Source organism: Neomonachus schauinslandi, chromosome 5, assembly GCF_002201575.2.
Source record: "Neomonachus schauinslandi chromosome 5, ASM220157v2, whole genome shotgun sequence".
NCBI lineage: Eukaryota > Metazoa > Chordata > Mammalia > Carnivora > Phocidae > Neomonachus > Neomonachus schauinslandi.
In genome coordinates this window covers 96759723-96784222 of record NC_058407.1, presented here as the reverse complement: position 1 = coordinate 96784222, position 24500 = coordinate 96759723, and the positions used below count along the sequence as shown (strand labels likewise).

The 24500-nt window shown below is 51.7% G+C and overlaps 1 protein-coding gene across 2 annotated transcripts in view; it reads left to right on the top strand.

Annotated features, from left to right (window-relative positions):
- CD9 (CD9 molecule) overlaps nucleotides 1–23615 on the top strand; it is a 33088-nt gene extending 9473 nt beyond the window's left edge. Inside the window, exons 2-8 of one of the 2 annotated variants that reach the window (XM_021690605.2) lie at nucleotides 11616–11718; nucleotides 17935–18032; nucleotides 18981–19055; nucleotides 20859–20957; nucleotides 21092–21181; nucleotides 21827–21910; nucleotides 23046–23615. In XM_021690605.2, the coding sequence (XP_021546280.1) occupies nucleotides 11616–11718; nucleotides 17935–18032; nucleotides 18981–19055; nucleotides 20859–20957; nucleotides 21092–21181; nucleotides 21827–21910; nucleotides 23046–23111 (615 nt within the window). In that variant the 3' untranslated portion in view covers nucleotides 23112–23615. The remainder of the gene's footprint in view (nucleotides 1–11615; nucleotides 11719–17934; nucleotides 18033–18980; nucleotides 19056–20858; nucleotides 20958–21091; nucleotides 21182–21826; nucleotides 21911–23045) is intronic. The other variant, XM_044914953.1, reaches the window with a different exon arrangement.
- Nucleotides 23616–24500: the final 885 nt, after the last annotated feature.

Below are 24500 nucleotides of genomic sequence, written 5' to 3'. Positions count from 1 at the left end.
GTCTAATCGCCAGGCATCTTAGTGAGGCATACACAATGGAAAACAAATGTGTGGTATTCTGGAATTTAAAGCAAAACATCCCCAAAACAATCCCCCACATCAGATGATTTTGGTTAAGATCAGAATGCCTGCTTTCAGCAGTAACCAGATTTATGGGCTGGCTGATGTATGCTCCAGGTCTGGCAAATGGGCCATGGAAACTTGCAGTGAGGTTCCTTGTTTAGAAAGAGGTTATCTTGGGCAGAGGCCCTCCCTCTGGAGCCTTCATCCCCAAACTACTTAATATTAACACACCATATTAGCTAAAACTCTTCTTCTCTTTTGGGCCGAATAGGGCTCTGGTTTTTAAATGATGCTGACTTTGTTCTTGGAAGGGAGGATTTGTCATCTCTTGAACTTGTTCAGACCAGGTCGCTGCCTAATTACCATAAAGGTGTGCTGACAAAAAGCCTACAAGGCCCTTCATCCCCTGCCACACCCCAGAGAGGGGACCTCACTAGCTCCCTTCCACCAGGGATGAGCCAGGCAGTCAAGTACCCGACCTCTGCATGGCCCGAGCTATGCATGTGACAGAGGGAGAGAGCTGATGGCTAAGTTGCTCCATACCTGCTCTGTGACCTTGGGCAAGTTACTTTACCTCTCTGAGCCCGTTTCCTCATCTCCAGCTGGGATGTTCCTAACTACTTCAAAGGGTATAAGGCAGTCCTACCAGCCCTCTTATATTCAGAAGGGGCAGCAGGGCCTTAGCGTAGAAATCTAGCTCCCTCATATTCCTCTTCTCCCTGGGAAATCCCACTGTTGCTCCCATAGGGCATGTTCCCCTGAGGCCAGGCTGGAATACACCATGGCCCCAAAGAGCCATGCTTAGCAAACTGAGGGCACCCGTAGGCTGGTAGCTGTTGAGCCCCTCCATCCAGGAGACCCCCCCCCAACCAAGTGCACAGAATCCCCAGAAAGTGAACCCCTGCAAGGTCAGAGAACAGGCTAAGCAGGTGCTTAGGACATCAGCAATGCAGGTAAGCCCGAGGAATCATGGGGAAACCAAGCACTTTTTTGAACTTCATTATATTTATTTTATAACTCCAATTTTTAAAATATTGAATTACATAGGTGATGGGATAGGTGTCATCATCTTTTATACTGCCCGTATTTATACATTTTTTATACTGCCTGTATTTAGGGCAGGAAATGGTCACAAGAGGCAGAAGTGTGCCTCCCCAGGGGCCTGGCTTCTCGGGGATGCTTGGGTTTGTCGTTGACCTCCCGGTGTGCCCGCCCGACGTGCCCCCGACATGCCGTCAGGGAGCAGCACACAGTGGTTGGGGTGGGAGGAGTTGTCAAAAATGCAGATTCCTGCTGGGAAAGCAGCAAATCAGAGACTCTCCCTATGCCTCACTTTCCTTATTTGAGTCATGAAGGTAATACCGCCAAAGTCTTAGGGTTGTTAGAAATGATGGCGTATTTAACGTAAAGCGTATCGAGGTGCCTGGCTCAGAGCAAGAGCTCAGGTATTGGTTTGGGCAGCTATGGCTACAGTGACTGTTACCACGGCCTCTCAGAACGTTTCAGAGATTGAAGTTGTCCTAAGCACTCACACTCCTCTGTGTCTTCTTGCTTCAATTCTGTAAAGCCGCCTCACACAGGATTGTTCCGGGCTGAAACTTTACCACGAAAGGCATCCCTTTCAGAAGGTGAATTCGAGAACTCCTCCTTCCAACTGTCCACAAAATGCCCATTTCAGAGATTTCCCCAGTGTGGGAAAGGTGGGTGAGGAGAGGGCCCAGTTTTTGAACAATTAGCTGGCCGTGGCCCCGGCATCAGGGCCATTTGGCAACCCCCCCCCCCCACCTTGTGGAGTCTACCTAAAGCCATAGGGAAGAAGAAATCTGCTCTGCCTCCAAACCAGGAAGGGTAGCCTCGGCACCTCTCCTGTTCACTTCTCATGCTTCCCCAAAAGAGGTCGATTCCTCTTATCTAGAACTCTCTTGATACCTTGAAGCCAGGTCCCAGAGCGGGGCAGGGCCAAAGTCGCCAGGGCTTCTATGTGGACACCACAGGGAGGAAAAAGAAGATAGAGCTGGCCCCAGGGGGTGCCTTTTCATCACCCGGTGATGGTGGGCTTGACACCACCACCTTTCCCAGCCTCAGCAGAGGGGGAGGGGAAGAAGAGAGAGAGAACAAACCCCAAGAAGTTAGTGGTCAGCACTCCGTCCCTCTTGGCTTTCCCCTCGGCGGGGGCCGGTGCCCTGAGTCTGAATCGCCTCAGCGTAGCAGGCAAGGCAAGGTTTAGGTCAGAGCATTTTGTCAAATTCAGCATGTCCGGAGGACCTTCTTGTCCCCCAGGAATAGTTCTTAGGGGTTCCCAGTCTTCCCATTCCCCAGCTGGACAGGGAGAGAGCACAGTGTCAGGAGGAGGGGAGCTTTGAGTCGTCTACGTGGATCAGGTTCAGTGTGAACGCAGCCCCTTGCAGGCTGTCTCTCTTCAAGCAAGTTACTTAACCTCTTGGAACCTGTTTCATCTCTAAAATAAAGGTGATGAGATGATTAAATGAGATGATGTACGTTGGTCACCGCCTGTAATGTGGGACGCACATGGATACTCATAGAGAATAACTGCTCCTATTATTGTATTATTGAGTTTCCTTTGTCTAGCCTCTGAAGGAGTTGCTCATGACAGAAAGGCTGCCAAAAGTCAACTCAACACTAGCCTACAACGTCATTACCCGTCAGCCTCTGCATGTATTCTTTAAAAAAAAAAAAAAAATTTCCCCCTAGGATTTAGGGTTTGCTGAGGAAAAGAATCCACTCACACGTAATGGTAGCCCAGCCTGGGGAGAATGCGGGTTGCAGAAATCAGGAGGAAGTTTTTACCAAGAGTGCCCTGCTACGGAGGCTGTGGGAATCATTTTGGCTTCTTGGGGAGGAGAGTTCACAGGGCTGAGCCTGTGTAATGAATATACTTCTTTGGAAGCCAAATGCAGGTTCTAACTTGACCCATTTACTATGAATGCCCAAGCTCAGTGGGTTCAAGATGGAGTTGTCCAGCCATTATCTCTTTCATACCTCTTCCTTCCTTCCTGTTTACCTGCCCTGTACCCTCCCCCTTAAGTGTCACCATGTAGCAGTTCAAGGTGGCCTGAGGCCCAGTCCCATGGCTCTACAGCACAAGGTGGGACGGTTGAGCCCCCACTCTCCGGATTGCAGTGTAAATTGGAAGGGCGAAATTCTGCCCCATGTTGGGCGGAGCCCAGTGAGAGCTCATACCACCCCCCCACCCACCCCCTCCATGGCTTCCTGCCCTTCAGCACTGGCATTTAGAAAGCTAGTTTCTGGGTTCAGAACCCCCAGAGAAAGCTTCTTTCTCCATGTGGTTCCGATTGTTCGGTGCTTACATAAAGGCCTGGAGCATTGGTTCTCAGACGTGAGGGAGCATCAGAATCATCTGGAGGGATTGCTGGGCCCCCCTCCACTCACCTCTAATTCAGTAAGTCTAGGATGGGGACAGTGAATTTTCCTGTCTAGTAAATTCCCAGGTGATGGTGCTGGTCTGGGGACCACATGTTTCCCAGTGGCCCAGCTTCTGCCCTCGGTGGCTCGGTAAAAGCCCCAGAGCAGAAGGGGTCCAGAGGGCCGAGATGACCCCCAGGATGACCGTACTCACAGAGGGACTTACTCTCCAGGACCGTCACCTCCAGGGTTTTTTCCGACTCATCTCTACAAAACTAAAGTTAACGTTGATACCTTCAAATTCTGCGAGGAAGTAACATTTTACTTGGGATCCTCAGCGAAGGCAGGGCATGGCAGTTTTTCCTGTTCAGTAGAGCAAAGTTGGGTTTTTGGTGGTGTTTCTCTCTGCGGTGGGACTGGGTCCCGGAGGACTCCAGCCTCGGCTCCCGCAGGGTGCCCATGCCCTTCCAAAGATGACAGCTTCAGCCTTCGTCAGGAGGTGGGAGAGGAGGGTGCCAGCAGAGGATCCGAAGAGGTGGTAGGGACTGGGCTCCTGTTTGTGCTTGTCGCCAGGGCCCGGCCCGGCCTCCTGACGAGTGAATCAGCCCAGCCGAGGCTTGGCAGTCCACTGTGAGCCAGGGTTGCCATGGAGATGGGTGAGGCCCAAGCCCACAGGTCTGGGTGGCCTGACTTGTTTTTAAATGCTGAAGCCTGTGTGAACATAGAGGTCCTTATCTCCACTTCTGAGGTTTTCTTAAAGTGTGACTGGTATTTTGGGGCCCGGAAAAGGCTGATAGGGGAAACTCACCACCTTGGTATTCGGTCTGTTACTGATTTCCTGGGTGCCATGGGCAACTATGCCTACAGGTCTCCCAGGCTTGGTACCTTTTAAAAAATAAATAATAACAACCGGGCCTGGTACATATCTTTCTGAAGGAGGGAAGTGAAGAGGTAACATCCCCTCCATTTCTGCTCCACAAATACCTCCTTCCCACGGAGGTAATTCGCATTACCATTCCTGCCGCATCCTCACAGAGCTCCCGGGAGGCGTTATGGGTGTGAGGAAGGTAAATTTATCCATCGTCCCTCCACCGCAGGGCACTCGTGCAGACCCACAGAAACCAGAACCCCAGTGTCCTAAATCGCCCTGCTCCCTCCTGCCCGGCCGCTGCCTCAGGTCATAGAGGGACACAACCGACAGCCACCGACTGCCGTGAATTGCCGCCCTATTGTCTTGTGTCTTTCTCCAGGTTTATTCTTCTCATTCCTGGCATTATTTTCCCTACAGAATCCCGCCGGCTGTGCCACGTCGTGGCTTTCAGAGTGTTGTGTGTGCCTCACCTCGCTCCGTCGTCCCCTCCCAGCTAGGTGAAAGGGAAGGCAGGCGCCATGCGATCTGTTTTCACAAATGAGACCTCTGAGGTGCGGAGAAGCCAAGGAAAGTGCTTAGTGTCAAACAGCACTGAGGTGGCAGAGCAGAGTGAGACCCAGAGTCCACGGCCGGCCACAAATCCAGGGCTTCTAGGCAGAAGTGTGCCAGAGGGGCGCCTGGGTGGCTCAGTCGTTAAGCGCCTGCTTTCAGCTCAGGTCATGATCCCAGGGTCCTGGGATCGAGCCCCGCATTGGGCTCCCTGCTCGGTGGGAAGCCTGCTTCTCCCTCTGCCTGCAGCTCCCCCTGCTTGTGCTCTCTCTCTCTCTCTCTCACTCTCTGACAAATGAATAAATAAAATCTTTAAAAAAAAAAAAAAAAAGGTGTGCCAGAGACTCCCCTAGTGGGATGGGGGACTCTATGGACGCACGTATGGCATCCCCTCAGGGGCCTCTGACACCTGGCGCACGTAGACCAGGCCCTGGGTGGCACAGATGGCAGAGCCGGGGCCGCCGCCTCCTTGCTTTGTCCTTCTTTCTGTGAGGCCGCCTGCCCCTCACTGAAGAATGTTACAGCATCACCTTGACCACAGGTTCACCAGAGCAACAAAATGGCCATTGCTTTTCCAGAAGGACAATGGGAAGCAGGAAAGCAAGCAACCCATTTCCCCTACCCCTAGCCCCTTAACTGCTGCCTGCCTCCAACCCCAACAAAGTGCCAGTGGGACTACCTAAAGTCTGAGGCCGGCCTCGGAGAAACGGCATATGGAGAATGAGCCACTCTGCCCCTTCTGGGCTTTCTAAGGCAGTTGGATAGAGACATCATAATGAATATTTTGTCCTTTAAAAACAAATGTATGTCCAGTCAGGTCATATTACAGAAGAAAAGAGGGCACCAGGAGGAAAGGGGGCGCCTAGCCAAGACCACCCAATTTGTTCACCATGAGAAGATTTTTCTTTGAAGTGGGATTTGTCCAAGGCAAACAGGGCTCTTTCCACCTGAGGGGGTGGGCTGCCGGGCCGCGTGCACGCACGCGCACGCACGCGCACACACACAGACACACACACACACAGCTGCTCTTTTCCTTCTTGTCACATCTGTCTGCAGGCTTTCTTCAAGTGCTTCCATCAGGGTGGCTGCCTGTCTGTAAACACTTCCTCAGGCCCTAACTAGAGCCAGCTTTGCAAACTAGGCATAGGGTCCGGAGCAACGAGGTGCCCCTAACTGACATTACACTTCAATTTGTTTTCAATCTGCCTTCGGCATTAAAGCCATTGCCTCTAACTCCAGGTGTGTTTTAGCGTAAGATTTCCGGGCCTGACCGTCCAGCCAGGTTTGTGGGGTGACTCACTGAAGTACTCATCTTCCCGTGGGTGCCTTTAGTGAGGTGTGCGTTCAGTGGTGGCAGAGGGGATGACCAGGAAACGGTTCGCCATGGGCCTGAGCAGGCGCACTGCTGGGTTCTCGTGTCCCCTGGAACCGGCATAAGCCCCAGGTGACGGGGTTACCTGTGCGCTCATCAAAGACCGGATGTCGAACTGGACTTCTTTGTGGGGTGAGGACAGTGACTCATGGGCTCTTCATAAAGTCTCATTTTCAAAAGACTTTATACGGATTTGTCCATAAGTCTCACTGCGATATTCGTCACATGCCCTCGTGGGTCTTTCTCAGTATTTTCTCTGGACAAGTTACTGTTCTTGGCAGTTTCTGACTTTTATAGTGAGATCTGGATGAAAAGCCAGGTGGGAAAGGAGGCTTGTTGAAGGGAAGAGGGGAGAGAGAGAGAGAGGAGCTTCTGGTAGGAGTTTCAGAGATTCTGTCCCCTTGAAGTAATCCTCTTATTGATGGGATAATTATTTGTTGATTGACTGATAATTTATTCACTGTTATGCCCGAGGTATGGACAGGGCAAGGGACTAGAAAGCCTGAGAAACAGCCCTGCCCTGAAGGAGCTTGTGCTCCGGCGAGACCCAAGCCCAGCACACCCACGAGAGGAAAGGCGCGTGTAAGGGCGCTGGAGAGAACATGCGCGAAGCTCGCGGGTTTGTGTTTCCTTGGGAGGAGGCTGAGGACATCTTGGTGGGGAAGCAGCAGGCCTCGGTGGTCAGGACGGCTTTGCAGGGGAAGGGCTGGTATGAGCAGAGGCGAGAACGCAGGAGACTTATTTGGGAACCTGAGTGATTCCATCTAAGGGGCAGCTGAGGAGGAGGTGGGCTCAGGGTTCAATGGTGTCATGCTGCTGAGAGATCAGAAAAGGTGAACCACAGCTAACGCCTTAAAACTTAAAACTGAGGGGCACCTGGGTGGCACAGTCTGTTAAGCATCTGCCTTCAGCTTGGGTCATGATTCCAGGGTCCTGGGATCAAGCCCTGCATTGGGCTCCCTGCTCAGCAGGAAGCCTGCCTCGCTTCTCCCTCTCCCACTCCCCCTGCTTGTGTTCCCTCTCTTGCTGTGTCTCTGTCAAATAAATAAATAAAATTTAAAAAAAAAAAAAAAAAACCTACAACTGAGCAACTAAGCCACGTGAGCCTTTCAGGGAATTGGCTGCTGCTGCACATGGAAGGCAGGAGGCATGGAGGGCAGGAGACAGGCTGGGTCATATAGTGACAACTTTCTGGGGACCTGGAGGTGGATAAGCCACCAGCTCAGGTGTCAGAGCACCAGGCAACCAGCAGGGAGCAGTCAGCCTGGAGGGAGAGAGGGTTTGTTTCTGTTTCGAAATTTAGGATAGACCTAGGATAGGCTTTGAAAGAAAAAAACCCAGCTTAGTTTTAGAACCATTTCAGATGTACAGAAAGGTTGCAAAGAGAGTATAGAGAGCCCCCTACTCCCCCATCAGTTCCCCCTATGGTTAACACCTCTAGGACCATATTGCATGTGTCACAACTAAGAAAGAACCAACGTGGTACATTACTAATTACCTAAACCAGGCTCCCTCAGGCCTCACTTGTTTCACCAGTAAGACCCTTTTCCTGTGACACTTTCGGGTCTTCCCTGGTTTCTCAGAGATGACCTTAGCACTTTCTGGGAAGTGCTGGCCAAGTATTTTGTAGAATGTCCTCAATTTAGGTTTTTCTCCTGGCTATCTTCTAAGAAAAACAAACATGCATGAGGAATTCAAGCATTTCCAACACAACAGTGGGGAAAAGCTCTCCTTTTTCTGTCTGCACTGTCAGATAGATGGGCCCATTTGGGGGCAAAGAAGCTTTTCTTGGCAAAACTTAAATGTTTCCCTTTGGCTTCCTTTGGGAACGAGGTAACCAGGTAGACTCTGCGGTGCCTCGGGCTGGGAGTCAAGGCTCTGGACTTTTCACTTCCATCCCTACCACACAGTTGGTGATCTTCGACAGATTGCTGTCCTTTTCGGGGGGGGGGGGGCCTGTGAGCAGGAATTGGCTCACTGAGCGTCTACATCAGACCTGCTCAGATCCTGCATTGTTGCAAAAGCAAGATGGCAGCCATGGTAACGGTGTGGCCCACGTTCCTGCCACAGGTCAGCTCATTCACCCGGGTGGAAACCAGCAACTTCTTGGCCTCCCGGACCCCTGTTTTCGTAGTTTATGGAGCCCCTTCATAATTGACTCCATGCCCTTTTTTCAAAGTTAAAGCTCTCTCTGGTTCTTGCCATTTGTTTTCTCCTAGTATTCCAAGTAGCTAGGGGTGAGAGCCAGGTGGGGGGACTGGGGCACCCCCCAGTGCCACACCAAAAAGTGAATTCTTCTAGAAAGTACTCCAGAGCTCCTTAGATCGTGCCACCTGCACACCCAGGAGCCATTATTAGGTGGTGCCAATTATATGTGGCCCTGTGACCCCCAGCCATCCATCATGACCCTGCCGACTAAAGCAATTTCTCCAATAGCATTCCAGAAAATAGGGCAGCTAATGGCTTACATATCTTCCCCTCAGGCCAATTAACTCAGTAATTCAATCCAAAAAGGCTGTAAGACTCACTCCTCTGATTTGTGTGAACCTTGTGCTCCCAGTCCTACCCCTGACCCTCCCTTCCACCTGGGTGTTTTGAACCTTCCTCCTCCTCCTCTCTTTCTGTGAGTTTATAGGCATAAGAAACTGAGATCAAACACTGCTTTTTCCATTTGTCCAGAGCCAGCCGCTTTTTCTTCCTCATTTTAGTGAAACGCTGTAGCTTTGACAACCAAGCAGCATGATGCTAGGTTTTGGGTGGGGTCCACATGTGTGGGACCCCCAACTCTCTCTGGCCATGTCCTTGGCCGGGGTGAGACCTGAAGTCTTTCTTCTCCTAGTTCCAATTCTCCAGCATGATGTCCTTCTCGCCACCAGCGTGTGTAGACCAGGTAAACGATCAGACTTCTACAGATTTGGCTCAGGCTCCTTGAAATGGTAAAATGGAAGAGGCCTGACCATTGCAGGTGTTTTTTGGGTACCACTGTTGTTATCCGTGGAATCATTCCCAAAGAGAAATAATTGAGCATAATGGAGAAATAATTGCGCATAATTGAGAAAGCATAGAGCAGAAAGGACAATAAATGACACAGGCCTTTCTTCGGTCCCAGGCGTTCTCAGCAATAGCACCAGCAAGATGAGGGCAAGAGGGAGGACTGAGGACAAGGTTTGTGTCCAAGCGCTGACTAAAATTGAGACCTCCCTCCGGTGCACGGGAAGTCCCTGCCTACAGCATTCTCAGGTTAACACGGTCATGTCCACAGGGAGGCCAGCAGCCTCAGTCTCCCATTGTTCAGGGCTCTCATTGGGCCTCCATATGTTGTGGGGAGACAAGAAAGCATTGCCTTCTTTCCTTTAACTCTCCAGGACCCCAGGGGAGCTAAGGCCAGGGCCTGACCACCACAGTCAGGACCCACTTAGTGTGTGCTTGTCCTGGACTCAGAGCATGGGCATGTCCCAGCTGGGCCCCACCGTGTCCCTGCCCCAACGGTGGCACTCCTGAGTCAGGAGAACCCAGTCTGAACCAAGGTACCCAGGCTAGAAATGGGGGAGAGACTCCTACATCTCCCCGCCTTCCCAGAGCCATGTCTGCTGTCTTTGGATTAGGCCAGGAGCCCCTCACTCACCTGTAAGTCTTTTGTGAATAAGAAGGAAAGCCTGGCATCCATGAGTTTTTCTTCTCTGCATTGTGTAGCTATGGGGCACCTTATGTTCCATACTTACTGATGTGTGGTGTTGCCTTCCATCAGATGAGAGCTAAGAGGTCTGGAGAGATGCTGAATGACTGTCCTCCTCGGGGAGGAGTGCGACCTGGTGACCTGAGTGCTGATCAAGTTATTCTCACAAAGCCCACTTGGTGGTACCTCCTTCAGAAGGACTTCTAGTATCATCTCCTTTATTTCTAGCCATACTTAAATAGCAAGGAGGGGCCACATGTCACCATTCCCGTTCTACAGATGGGAAAACTGAGGCAATAGAACTCTGAGCCAGGAATTCCTGAGCCTCGCTGTGGAAACGCAGCGCTGGAGGCGTGGGCAAGGGTTTGACCCTACTGCAGGCCGCGGCCCTGGGTCGTCACGTCCGCCGTCGCCACCTCCACTCATCACATCTGCACCCATGGCCGAGCCCTGGCGGGGAGAGGAGCAAACAATTACAGAGGGAGAGGCCTGGCCGCACCGCACCACGGTTGTCCCAGCTCCCAGGGCAGAGAGTCAAGCTCCCTCAGGAGCAGGGCTCTGACACAGGGCACCTCTGTCGAGGAGGGTGAGCCACTGTCCCTCAGGCCCTGCACTGCAGCCTGGGAGTCCCTCCCGTGCAAGCCCCGGGCCGGATGAGAGACAGGGAGCTCAGCTCAGCACTGGGGGTCGAGGACCACTTTGCCAGGGGCCTCCTGCACAGGCCTCTAGTTCCACAATGCCGGGCCGGGATTTGGCAACTCGGTTGTATTCCTTAGTGGGAAAGTCTGCCCTTCAGGGTCCAGTATCTCAACTTGCCCACCTATAAAACACGATTTTCGGAAAATTGGGAGATTACTCAGACATGTCTTACCTGATGTTTATAAGGATTCCTCGTTCGGAAGCGTGCGCCTAAAACCTGGAACGGGGCAGGTCAGCCTGTCAGGTTTGCCAGCGTGAAAAGAAAAGGACAAATGTGGGCCACTCAGGGGAGACTCTGCTCTGTCACTTACTGAGCCGTGTGATTTCGTGAGGCATCACGGCTGCCCTCGTGGGTGCTAGACTGCCCACTGAGCAACTGTCTTCTTTTTTATCGTATGGTACATATACAGAGTAGTGCATGAAACACCAACGGTGTAAAGCCTAATTATGATGTGAATATCCACGGCACCACCACCCAAGTCCAAAGCTAGACTATTACCAGTGCCCTAGACCCTGCCCTCGCAAGGGCTGTGCCCTCCCTCCCTCTGCAGAGCACTGCACACTTGACTTCAGGATAATCGCTTTCTTTATCTTTTCCTTTGTCATTTACACGTACCCCTAAGCAGTAGAGCACTTTCTAACTGTAAGGGATCACACTGTATGTGTTTTTGTGTGCCTTGCTTCTTTTGTTTGGCATCATGAGATGCACTCACGGTATTGCGCGTAGCTGACAGTGGTCCGTTGTCACTGCTGTGTAGTATTCCAGTGTCCGTAAAGGGCCCGTTCTGCCGCTGGGCTGCTGGGAGGTGATTGTTCCCAGCCGGCTGATATTTTTAGCAAATGGATTGATCCCCACACTGGCTGTTGTTACTAGCAGGTGCATGGTGAGAGGCAGAGATGGAGGCGGCTCCCAGAGCCCTTTGCAAGTCTCCCCTCCGGTGTCGTGGCACGGTGCCCCCCTGGCAGCCAGGACTAATGCCCATATCCGGGATATCTTGCAGCTTGCCGGCATTGCAGTCCTTGCTGTTGGACTATGGCTCCGATTCGACTCTCAGACCAAGAGCATCTTCGAGCAAGACAGTCAGCCTTCCAGCTTCTACACAGGTGAGGGGGACGGGGGCACTGAGTACCTCCTCAAACTGTGGAGATTCTGTGCTGATCCAGGGACTGGCCTTGGGAAAGATTTTTGCTCTGGTCCCGTTGACCTGTCAGGTCCCTTTCAAGCCACACTTGGTGCAGTCCAGCCCACGAATTTGCATTTGACTGATGCGGGTTCTTTAACATGCTGACTAAGTCTGGCATCCTGACCATGCCCCCAATAGGAAGTTGGCTCTGCCCAAGGTGCAGACCCTCTCTTAATGCCATGTCTTCGTAGTCTTGCTCAGTTCCTTAATTCAGAAAACTTTGTCCTGGGGACCCAGAGTGCCAGGAGTAACAGAGGTGAGTCCTCCCCACTGTGCAGATAGATAGGGGCTCTGAGACCCCAAAACATCTGCCTCCTGGATCATACAGTCAAAATGAATAAGAGACTAGCAGAGATGCCAGTCCGGCAGACCCCGGGTGCTGATAAATGCCCTGGGTATTGGGTTTTATTTGTTTGTTTCCTAAAGTGCTTTTGCTTTGGGGCAAAGGTGTGCAACTTAGACACAAATAGACTTGCCAGCTTATATGTGGCTCCTGGGCATCTTTTCATCTTTTCTAGCATTTTTCTGTCCTTTCCGCCCACCGCTGAGGCTTGTCAAATGCAATTCCCCGGTTTCTAGTCAACTCACGAAATCTGAAATCCGCAGCTGTTTTCTGTATAGGGGGATAGGAAACACTTCATTTACGAGAAACAAGAGCAGCCCCCTATTTTTAGGACGATGCTGCCATGTCATCAGGCTCAAAGTGTAAGTTTGGTCATTTCCTTCCCACCCACCAAAGAAGTTATTTAAAAAAAAAGATGGAGAACACAGCCTGAAGAGAGTCATACCCCAGGCCTTCTGGAAGGACGCGGCAGCTGGTGGGCACACAGACCCCCTTCCCGCCTCCCAGACGCCACCTGAGCCAGGCCTGCATGGGCCACTTGGCTGCACGCACCCAGCCCCTTGGACGTTTCCCTGCTTGTGTTGCCCGTTGCTATTGTTTTGGGGATTTTTTAGGGTGTGTCTCCCTATTTCCGGAAAGAAAGTGAGGGAAAGAAAAGCACAAGTATGTTTTTTGAAAGAAACTATGTGCACGCGCGTGCGCACACACACTCACACGTGGAGTTTTTAGGGAGTAGGTCTCTAGAGTGCCCTGACTTGTTTTAGCAACAGCATTTTTGCAGGGTGGCGAGGGAGGGGGGCCTGGAATGCTGCCCTGTGGAGAGGGAGCAGCACAGGGGTGCTGTGCCGAGGGGGACCTGGCGCCCTCCTGCCCCACTCGTTGTCACGTTGTCACACCAGGGAGCTGCCAGGGAGCTGCGGGCCCTCTGGGGGAGAGAGGAGAGCAGATCTGCACAGGAATGTGGAAGGGGGTGGCAGCCGATGGGGCCGGTGTCCTGAGGAGAGGCTGGCCTCCTGCTTGGCTGCCATTGCGCTCTGCAGAGTGCCTGGCTGGCTTCCATCTTTTGTTTTCTAGGACTCTGGGTAATTCCCCGTGTTTTTAGATGTAGGAGGCAAGGATCTCATTGGCGAGTGGAGGAATCGGGAGGAAGACAACCCCTTCTTCGTGTGTTGCTCACTGTCTCACACGTGTTGTTACGTGATTTAATCCTCGTAACTCTTTAGGGTACATGGAATGATTTCCATCTTACCAACGAAGGAACCAAGGCCTAGAGGTTAAAGAGCTTGCCTGAGCTCGTACCTGTCAAGAGGCAGGGCTAGGATTTGAACCCAGGCCTACGAAAGCTGCTGCTTGGATTGTCCGTGCTAGGTTGTGGGGAGCACTCCCCATGGAGGAAGAGGCGGTATCTCTACCAACCGGATGTTCCCCATTGGGGGTGCTGGGCGGGGTGGAGGCTCCTTTGGCCTTTGACCTCACCCAGATTATAGTTGGGGGGCGGGAAGCCTGCAGCGCTGGTAGCCCTGGCCGGCAGATGACAGGTGGGAAGGGACGCAGGGTGGCCGGAGAGTGATGAGCCCGTGGTCGGAGGATCCACAGCTTGCCTGGGAATCACAGGATGCAGGATGGCCAGTGGTCCTAGCCGGAGTGACCAGAGGCACGGTCCCAGAGAGAGACACACAGGGATCCCTAGTTGGAGGCCAGCGGCTCCTGCCCTCAGCTGCAGCAGAGGAATATCGACATTTTGCTTCCCTGGGAAAGGGCTCAACTCTGGGATTGTTCTCCACCTGCAGAAGCCCAAGCAAAGGAGAGCAATGCAGGTGACACTAGAGCATCAGTCAGACAAGTGACCACTGGGGTCTGGCTGGGCCTTGCCCTCCACCGAGTGCGCTGGGAAACGGAGTCATCGTCATTCATGGGCAGAGGGCCAAGGAGGCTTCATTCTCTGGATCCCCTTCCCCCTTGAGCTGTGACACCAGCCTTTGTATTGGCCGTGCCCCGTCTTCTGGCAGACTACCAGCTCCACCCCTGCTAATATTCTGGGCATCATGGGGTGACTGTACCTTGCACGGGGGCCCTCACCCTCTGCCAGGCAGCCCACCGGCCAGCCTGACCACACAACCGACCCTTCAGAAAACCTGAAGGACCCAGGGGTGGATTTTCTCCAGGAGGGCAACAACGGCTTTTAAAATAGAGAAAGAATGCATAACCAGGCCGAAAAGCAAGTGAAAAAAGAAACTTCCCAACATTCACAACAGTCAGTAGTGAATCCAGAACATCTGACGGCCTTATATGGGCCTTCTCTCCAATTCAGGTCCTGGGAGATTCAGCCCGTCAGCAGTATCCATAATCCCAGGCCGCAAACGTGTTGGGGAACTTCATTTTCTTGGTCCCAGGCCAGCAGCCCTTCTTAACTCCTTGGTGTCCTTCCAGAACCATAGCCACTGAGTGAGGGCATCTGGGGGCTCCAGCCAGAGGCCGTGGGTGTCCATCCACCCCTCCCTGGGACCATTCCTCTTTTTATAACAAGGTGCCTGACAGCTTCCAGGATACATGGCTTTTGCCCTCAGTGAGCTTGCGGCCTCGAGCACTTTGTTTTGTTGCTCTGCACCCCATTCTCCCCAGCCTGAGACGGGCAGAGCTCACACACCCACACCTCTCCAAGATAGAGAAGTACTGGGCTTGGCAAATGGAGTACCACTGTGGTGCTTATCAGTGTCAACGGCCATCTACGGGAGGGAGTGGGACCAAGAGAGAGCCATTGGGGAGCAGCATAGGGTTCCTTTGAACCCCTGATCGAGTATTTGGAGACCAGAAACTGTTGTTGTAAGCTGCACGCCGGGGCTGGGGCGATGGCCGGAGGCTGATGTGTCCCTCTGGAGCTAAAGCCCAGAGCCCTGATACGCAGGTGAAAAGAATGCTCAGTTTTGTGTATAAAGGACACCCTGACATATGCTTCTGCTCTACCAAAGTCTTTTTTTCTCTGACCATATAATGTCAACCTGAAAAAAGAAGAAACAGCCTTCAAGCAAATTAATACAGTAATCCTGGAGAAGGCTCCGTGACGAATAACTTTTTCCATGAGTCAGACAGAAAGCTAACATTCACTTGTTTTGTAAAGGGGAACGCTTTGTCATTTCTCATTGGCAGCCTTTGCCAACAAGCTCAGGGTGTAGGCTAGGAGGAGCCTGTCCAGAGGGAAGCCCAGCATGGCCCTGCTGAGAAGCAGCCAAGCCCTCCAGTTGCCCCACGGCTTCTGGGGGGGTGGGGGGTGCTGTTGCAAAGGAGCCACCCTCTAGTTTCATGGCCACTGCTAAAGTGCCTGTAAATAGCTCCCAGGGAATTGCTTATCTTCCTCCCCAACCGGAGAGGGTGAAGCCAAGACACCCCACATCTGCAGCTGTCCGAGCAAGATGTAACACCAACAACCTTTGTCCTGCAATCTTCATCTACTGAGCCCAAGAATGAGTATTTACCACTAACCAAGAAGCCATTAGGAAGAGAATCAATTGCATTCTCTCTCTCTCTCTCTCTCTCTCTCTCATATATGGGGAAATGCTTTTTCCTTTAGTAGCTCACCACTGCTGCCAGCCCAACTCACCTCGGTTTACAAACCGGGATCTGGACTTAGAGAAGACATGTCCATCTGTCCATTCCCACTCGACTCTATTCCATGTGCTTGCAGATCCTTTTGATCTCTTAATACCCACTATGTATTCAGCCCCTGCTATGGAGCTCAGAGGAGTGACCTCATCCTTCGTTGCCTTGCCCCGATGAGATGGGGAGAAACCGGGGCCATTTGACTGCTGCAGCTCGGCTCGCTGGTGTCCCCATGGCAGAGCCTAGAGCCGAGCGGGGCCTCCCCTCCCGCGACACCCATGCAGTGCGTGGGGCCGCACTGCCTGTCCGAGTCCGGCCCGCCACCTCACGCTATCGGACAGCCCAGGAGGCCAGGACTTGACTCGAGGACAAGCTACATTTGTCCCCATGCCCAGTCTGGGCCGGGCATGCAGGGGAACAATACCCATATTCATACGACATAGGGGTTTGCCAGTAAACCCACGTGACTTGACATCACGACAGATGGGGGGGGAAAGGGGAGAGACACAAATGCTCCCTTGTGTGCGCTCCACTCGGGGCTGCCCGGGAGCCTCAGCTGCAGGCGGGCTGCATGGTTTGTTGCCTGCAAAGCCTCGGCTCTGGACTAGGGGTGCAGATGTGGGACGGTGAAGTCACTGTAACACCTGCCAAGGTTCTCACTGCACTATCCTGTTGTGCATTGTGTGGAAACATCACAAACACTCTCTCTCAGCTTCGGCCAGCACTTTGGGGAAGTCTCTTTAGTCCCAGTGAGTAGGGAGGGATCAGCAAGTATATATAAAAATGCATCCCTGTGGTTCTGAGTGATTGTCATCCATCCCTCGTATTATTCAGAATGACAGCAGCTAGCATTTGTTGGGCACGTTTGGATCCTGTCCCTTCGTCTGCACAGCGAGCCCTGAGGTAGGCATCGTTAGTGCCCCCGTTTCGCAGCTAGAAAATTGTCGCACGGAGAGGTGCAGTGGCTGTCCCAGGGTCACAGCTAGCTCGCAAAACCCAAACGTGCTCTCGCCACGTGACAGGAGCCCCTCCCCAGGTTGAACAGAACTCGCCTGCCAGACAGGAAGGCCCGGGACCTCTGCCAGTTTCCCCATGGGGCCTGTGCGCTGGCGAGCTGGACGGCTGTGGCTTCTGCAGAGTAGAACTGCAAGACCCCTCTGGGCATTCCCTGGGGGGTGGCGGAAGGACAAGGGCCAGGCTCCACCGTGTTCCCCTCCCAGGGTTTTGCACTGCGTTGGGTCTGGGAAGAAGTCACTGCCCTTCTCACTCAGATTGAGGACTTAGAAACTGTGTCCTCACCCTCCCTTTAAAGGAGGATCCTTTTCACCCTTCACCTGGAACAAATGAACTGCAACTGTAAGACCTCTTCACCAGTGCGCTCTAAGGGATGTTTTGAAATTTCCTAGCCACCAGGCTCTCATTTTACTGATAAAGACACCGAGGCCCAGAGGGGGAAAGCGTCTCAGCCAAGATCACACAGCAGTTAAGTCTCAGCCAGGATCACACAGCAGTTAATAGCAGAGTCGGGATCAAAGCGAGGGTCTTCTGACACCAGGCCGGTGTTCTGTGCACTAAAGCACTTATACCTCTGCCGACACATGGCCTCGGTCTTACTGACCGCGCGGGCCTCACTGCCCCCGGGAAGCAGGGCAGGGAGGCATCCCTTCTGGGAATGAGGCAGAGCTGGCCCACCCTGAGCATGGCTGGCTGAGTGCACACAACCCCTTCCTGCTGAAGGCTTGCGCTGACACACTCTTCTGTCCAGGGAGAGGCCAGCCCGGGGCTCATCGGAGTCCCAGGAAGTCAGCCCCGGCCTGGAGGGTCTATTTTAATTAGTGTGAGTGGATTCATCTTGCTGGAAACAGCTGACAGACTGGATCAGTTTGTGTCCTGAGCCGAATCTGGGGATTTCTGTGGATCTCTGTCCTGGTTAGGGGGTTGTGAGTACCTTCCAGGAAGGTGAGGGTAAGATGGGAGTGAGGGCTTGATGGGGCCGGGTCCTAGAAGAGAGATTGGCGGGAAGAGATGGAGGAGGCAGTTTTTAAGGACGGGACACTTCTTTCCTGAGGGAGGGGCAATAAGGATGGGGCACGGCCCAGAATCTTACAGAGGGAAAAAAGGAATTGCAGCACATATCTGGGCCTCCACACCGGTGACTCCATGCCTTGCCCTCTGTCCTCTCCCTTCTCCCCACAGGAGTTTATATTCTGATTGGAGCTGGTGCCCTCATGATGCTGGTGGGTTTCCTGGGCTGCTGTGGGGCCGTGCAAGAGTCCCAGTGCATGCTGGGATTGGTGAGTACCCCTTCCACTCCCCGCGGCCACTCTGACCCCCAGGCCCCCGCCCCCAAGAGCTCATAGAACACATGGGGTGGGATGGGGTGCAGAGGGTACCCCAAGGGCTTGAGCTCTCCTCAGCTCCTCCACTGCAGGCCCCGCCCCAGCCTCCGAGCCAGGCAGCTATCTCGTCCTCCTCCCCTGCAAGGATGCCTTGCTCCTCTTCCTTTCTCTGTCTTATCACTTCCCTTAGGCGACTAAATGCCAGGACTTTGTTTTCCCCTTTTTCGAGGACCGCGCGTTTGCTTTTTTTCCCTGAATCCACAGGTAACTTTGCTTTCTCTTATTTTAAAATTTGTTACCGTTTCCTTCAAATTCCGAAGCGTATTCACTTTTTTTATTTCCTCAAATCCCTGTAGTTTTTGTGAGTGAGCGATGGTATTTTATCACTGACTCTTCATTAACACCTTAGAAATACCAATTTTGGTGTCGGCTGTGCCCCGTTCTTTTCCTCCTGAGGAATCTCTTCCTACTACGGCTTTCGCTCCTCGCCTCGGCTTAACGCTCACAGTTCCCTAAACTTCTTCCCCGTCCTTTCCAGGCTGTTCATTTGTTGCCCAGATTCCTGACTCATAGAGACTTGTTGTTCTCCCTCGTTCTCCAGAAAACCCTTTGGTTGCTCTCATTGGCTGGCTGGGATTTCTTTTTTTTCTTTTTTTTTTTTTTTTTTTTTTTTTTTTTTTTTTTTTTTTGACAGAGAGAGGCACAGCGAGAGAGGGAACACAAGCAGGGGGAGTGGGAGAGGGAGAAGCAGGCTTCCCGCCGAGCAGGGAGCCCGATGCGGGGCTCGATCCCAGGACCCTGGGATCATGACCTGAGCCGAAGGCAGACGCTTAACGACTGAGCCACCCAGGTGCCCCGGCTGGCTGGGATTTCTCCTCATCCTACCCCTTCTTTGCCTTCTAGTTCTTTGGCTTCCTCTTGGTGATATTTGCCATTGAGATAGCTGCGGCCATCTGGGGATATTCCCACAAAGATGAGGTAGGTTTCTCCCATAAGATCTCTTGGGGGTGATACAGGTTTGGGAATTTGGGGGTGGGAGTGATGAGGGCGGAAGGGTGTCCCAGCTGGCCACTTGGGTCAGCTTTCAGCCATCACACATGCCTCTTACTTCACCACGTTCCCACGTGCCCATCAGAGCGTGAGCTCCCCCCGGAGCAGGGGATGTGGGTGTCGTGCCAACCACTGCTTCCAGTTCCCTGGATGGTTCTGGCACATAATAGCTGTTCAGGAAAGATTCACTGGGTCCGTGTATGTGTATGTGTGTCTCACAACTCAGCAGCCCTACCCCATCTCCTCTGGAAAGATGGCTTAGGAAAACAAGGCTTTGTGTGGGCTGAACCCCCCTGCCCCTTCACCTAGTCTCTGAATATGTGTCACTATAAGCCAAGTGCTGGCCAGGCCCCATGTAGGTCCAGAGATGCGCAAGCTGTGGGCCCCTCTTGAAGCAACTGCCACCTACGTGTGGGAGAAGGATATGCATTTGATAAGTGTCACAGAAGTCATTTATATCCAGAAGTTCCATGGGGTTGGAGAAGGTAGCATGCCAAAGGGAAACCTCTTCTGGCTTCGTGGAGAAGCAGGCATCGACCTGAGCTTTGGATGAGAGGATTTCAGGAGGAAAGTTGGTGGGAGATCGAGTACTTTCCTTTATTTTATTTTTTTTTAAGATTTTATTTATCTATTTATTTGAGAGACACAGAGAAAGAGCATGAGTGGGGCAGGGGTAGCAGAGGGAGAGGGAAAGGGAGAAGCAGACTCCCCGCTGAGCAGAGAGCGTGACGTTGAGCTCAGTCCCAGGACCCTGAGATGATGATCTGAGCCGAAGGCAGATTCTTAACCAACTGAGCCACCCAGGTGCCCCCCTGAGCACTTTCCTTTAAAGAGAGCTAAATGTGGGCCTCCATGGAGAGCCACTGAAGAGTTGTGGGCCACGTCAGAACACTGTCTTAGAAAGGGCTGTCTTGGCATGTTCAGCAGCAGGGAGTGCAGGGAGACTGGGTGCTGGAACCCTGTTTAAAGAGAGAGAGAGAGAGATTTAACTATCCAGATATAAATGCTGCAACCGTAGAAATAGGAAGGGATGCTAGTGGAAGCTGCTGAAGGAGAGATTCTGGATGTTGGTCAGTTAACTGATTGGGGGTGGGGGGGCGGCGAGGGACAGGCGTTTGTTAAACTAGGGTATACCCAGGTACCCAGGTACAGGAGAACAATTGTCCATCATATTATAATAGCTAGTACTTATTCCAAATTTACTCTGTACCAGACACTGTGCTAGGGCTTAACATGCAATATCTCATGTAAATTCTCACCATAACCTCTGAGGCACAGACTGCTGTAATCTCCATTCCATGTACACAGAAACGGAGGTAAGAGAGGTTTAGTAATTTGCCAAAACTCACACAGCCTCTAAATGAAGAAGGAAAAAATGGAAGCCTGAGGAACTAGTAGGGTCAGGAGTAGGATTTTTTTTTCTTTTTTTTTCTTTCTTTCTTTTTTTTTTTTTTTTGTTATTACTGTTCCTTAGATCGAGGAGAGTCCATTTTGTTCACAAGTGGAAGGGAAGGCGCCAAGTGGGGTGGAAGGGACCCGCCAAAGGTACAAGGGAAGAAGGGAAAATGGCCGGAGTGGGTTAGGGATGTGGGAGGAGACGAGAAGGGCCCCGGAGGCCCTGGGAGAGGCAGGACAGTTTGGTGGCTTCAGTCAGGAATCTTGTTGGCTGAGCATGAACAAGATGGAACGGGTGACATTTGTTCAAGAAAACGCCCTGTCTGTCCATCTCAGGTGATTAAGGAAGTCCAGGAGTTTTACAAGGACACCTACAACAAGCTGAAGTCCAAGGACGAGCCCCAGCGGGACACCCTGAAAGCCATCCACTTCGCGGTACGTCACCTCCGCAAATGCTCCATCGGGACGCGGGTGCGCACAGGGGGCTGGGTGCACCAGCCCCCGGGTCTGTGTTCCGGTCACCTGCATCATTCGTCTCTCCCACCCCATCCCTGCCCTGCCCTCTGCAGTTGAACTGCTGTGGTCTGGCTGGTGGAGTGGAACAGTTTATCTCCGACATCTGCCCCCAGAAGGATGTTCTGTCAACCATCGCAGTGAAGGTAAACTCGTGTGCCCCCCGCCTGGCTGCTCTGGACAAATCCCAGCAGCGTTGTCGTGAAATCTCACCCCCTCGTTCTGGGAGGACAGGCATCTGAGTGATCCAGAACTACTTCTCGCCCCTGTGAAAGGGGCCCACGGTGGGGCCATCTCTTTCCTCCCTGGCCTGGGGCAGCAGAACAAGGACCAGACCAGAGAAATAACAGTATTCTAGCTGCCTGCAATGATTGGGCCCCGGAGCTGCTCGCTGCTGCCTCACATTCTGCCTCCCCCAGTCCTCAAGCCAGCGGGTCAGGTGTGCTCTGACTTCTGGACACTTCGCTTTTTAGGTATATCGACAGCTCTTGATTGGAAGTGGGAGCTAACGTCCACACTTCAGAATAATCAGATGGCCTGATATGAGCTAGACCCCAAAGCAGGGCCTTACCCTTCTTCCTTCCCTTATTTCTTACCGGGACTTTAGGGACCCACCTCCATATCCCTCAGTTCTCCCTTCTGTCCACCAGCCAGGACACCTGGGCACTCCCGTCCCCAGCCCTTTCTCTGGGACCCGCAGCACTCCTGGCATGAGATGGGTGCTGTGGGTGGGAGGAGGTGTGCCAGAGCAGGGATTGTATGTGACCTGAGTCTTGGTTTGCCCTCCTCAGCCCTGCCCTGAGGCCATAAAAGAGGTCTTCCACAACAAATTCCACATCATCGGCGCGGTGGGCATCGGGATTGCCGTGGTGATGGTGAGTATTGAGGACACCGGGAGGGAATGAGCATCTTAGTGGTTAACATCTATTAAACACACGCTCTGGCCAGGCGCTGTGTTAATACATCAATTCATTTATCAACTAATTTAATCCTCACCACACCTATGAGGTGGGAGACTAGGGAGTGGAGAGATGGAGAGGTTGAGTTGATCAAAGCCTCTGAGCTCATGAGTGAAGCATCTGGGATTTGAGCTCTGTGTGTCTCCAGAATGCGTTGTCTTAACCATTAAGGTTCAGGGGTAAATGTAAGGTGATGCCGGTGCTGCTGGTCCACGGACCACACTTTGAGTAGCGAGGGTGTAGGTCACCCAGACCTGTTAGTTATCCTGGGATCATCTTCAGGACGTGTTTTTGTTATGTGCCTGCTTTTCCTTTCCCCAAGAAAGTAGTTCAGTAAAAGTTACATGGATGGGAATTGTTTCTCTCACACACACACACACACAAACACACACCATAATCTGAAAGGCATCCAAAGGTGGACAGCCAGAAGGAAGATTCCAGGCTTCAGATAATCTACTGCCCTGCTAATCGGCCCCTAGAAACCATTAAGGGCAACCAAGGTTCCCTTGGGTCACCACCCCCCTTGCCCCAAGAGGAAGTGATAAGAACCGTGTAGGGGACTTAGCCCTCCTCTGCCCCAGTAAGACTATCCCAAAAGTGAGAATTGCTTCCTTTTCTTGGTGGTTATTTGCACCTAAGAAAGGCTTGAGGCCGCTTTCAGTAAAAGCCATAACAATACTTTTTAAAATGGAATATAAAACACAGACACACACATAGATGGAAAGTATAGGCCTGTGTGGATCATTGGAATATCTGGCCTTTGAGCATTAAATTTAGCTCTGAGCTTATTTGTCACACTCTGGAAGTTTCCTCAGGGAAGTGGCTTGTGCAGTTTACACGAGCAAGTGGCCACAGACCTGCAGAATCCCAGCAGTCAGTGACTCTTCCCATTACCCAGCCCCCATCTCTCCTCCTCTGGCACCCTTCAGCGTGCCTGGCCCTGTGGTCACTATTCTTGTTTGCCTTGGCCCAAATGACTCACATCTTTCCTCTCCCTCACCCTTCCCTCCGGAAAGCCGCCCTGTTCCTCATGTTCCTTTCTGTCTTCTAGATATTTGGCATGATCTTCAGTATGATCCTGTGCTGTGCTATCCGCAGGAGCCGAGAGATGGTCTAGAGTCAGCTTGCCCCCTCTGAGCAGGAAGGTCCACCCCTAAAGATTGTTGGTTATTTTCTTGCAGTTTTGGTTTTTTTGTGTTTTGGGGGGTTTGGGGGGTTTTGTGGGGTTTTTTGGTGTTGTGTTGTTTTTGTTTTTTGACTTTTTTTTTTTTTTTGCCACTAACCTTAGTATTCATTCTGCATTTCTAAACAAAAAAGTTATTCCATGTTTGTCTTTTTAATGCTTTATTCAGTATTGATATTTGTAGTTGAGAAATTTGGGGATTTGGTTTGCTTTGGTTTATATTTTTTCCGTTCGTTGTTTTTGCTTATTATGTTAAGCAGAAATCCTGCAATGAAAGGTACTATATTTGCTAGACTCTAGACAAAAGGTATTGTACATAAAGAGAATTTTTTTGTCTTTAAAGAGATAAAAAAAAACGTCTATCAAACTTAATCAGGTTGTAACTTATGTTGAAGACAATTTGATACATAATAAATAAATGATGATGACAATATCCTGGACCGGTTTTTGTTTTTTGCTTCCTTTATATTTTTAAAGATATTTATTTTTCAGATGTCTTCTAACCACATTTATATGAGAAATAGGTTGGAAAGTTGGTCTCCCTCTTTGACTAATGAAGAAAGCAAGAGAGGAAGGGATTTTGATCACAAGATCACTCAGTTGTTAATAGAGTCCACACCAGAACCTAGCCCATGACTCTTTCCTGTAACATCAGGTTGTATCTCGGGAAGAGAACAGTAAATGTGACCTCCCTGATGGCGGGGGACTTGTTTTATTCACTGCTCTACCCCCAGCACCTGGAACCTACTGTCTCTAGTGCGTAGTAGGTGCTCAATAAATATTTGTCGGCAGTTAATATTGGTTGGTTGAATAAATGAGGGCGTTTGATCAGGGAGGCAGAATAATTACTAAATGTTAAATATTATATTATAATTTACATTTTATGAGTGTGTGTATAATTTGCTGCATAGATTTGACCTTGTACAATCATTAGGGTTGGTTCGGCAGTCTCTTTAAGACCATTGCCTTTGCATCAGACATGAACTTGAAGCCCTGTGGTCACAGGTCAGATAGGAAGAACAGCTGGATGTAGTTGGGGAGAGCAAGAACAGGCCAGAACTCAAGCAGGAGCTAACACCCGTGAAGACAGACAAATCTGTGTCAATTCTTGTTCCTCTCATGGGGGGTGTGGGTCCTGAAGAGGCCAGGACCCTATGTGTTGGAGCTAAACACACACAGGCCAGGAGCTGGAGGAGCTGATAGGAGCCAGCAAAAAAAGCAGCTGCAAAATGCCTCATTGCCTTTCAGGCCTCCCATGCGAGGAGGGGAAAAATCCAGGGTTAGCACGCTTGCATCTCATTGCGATTTTGTGGCCCCAGGAGC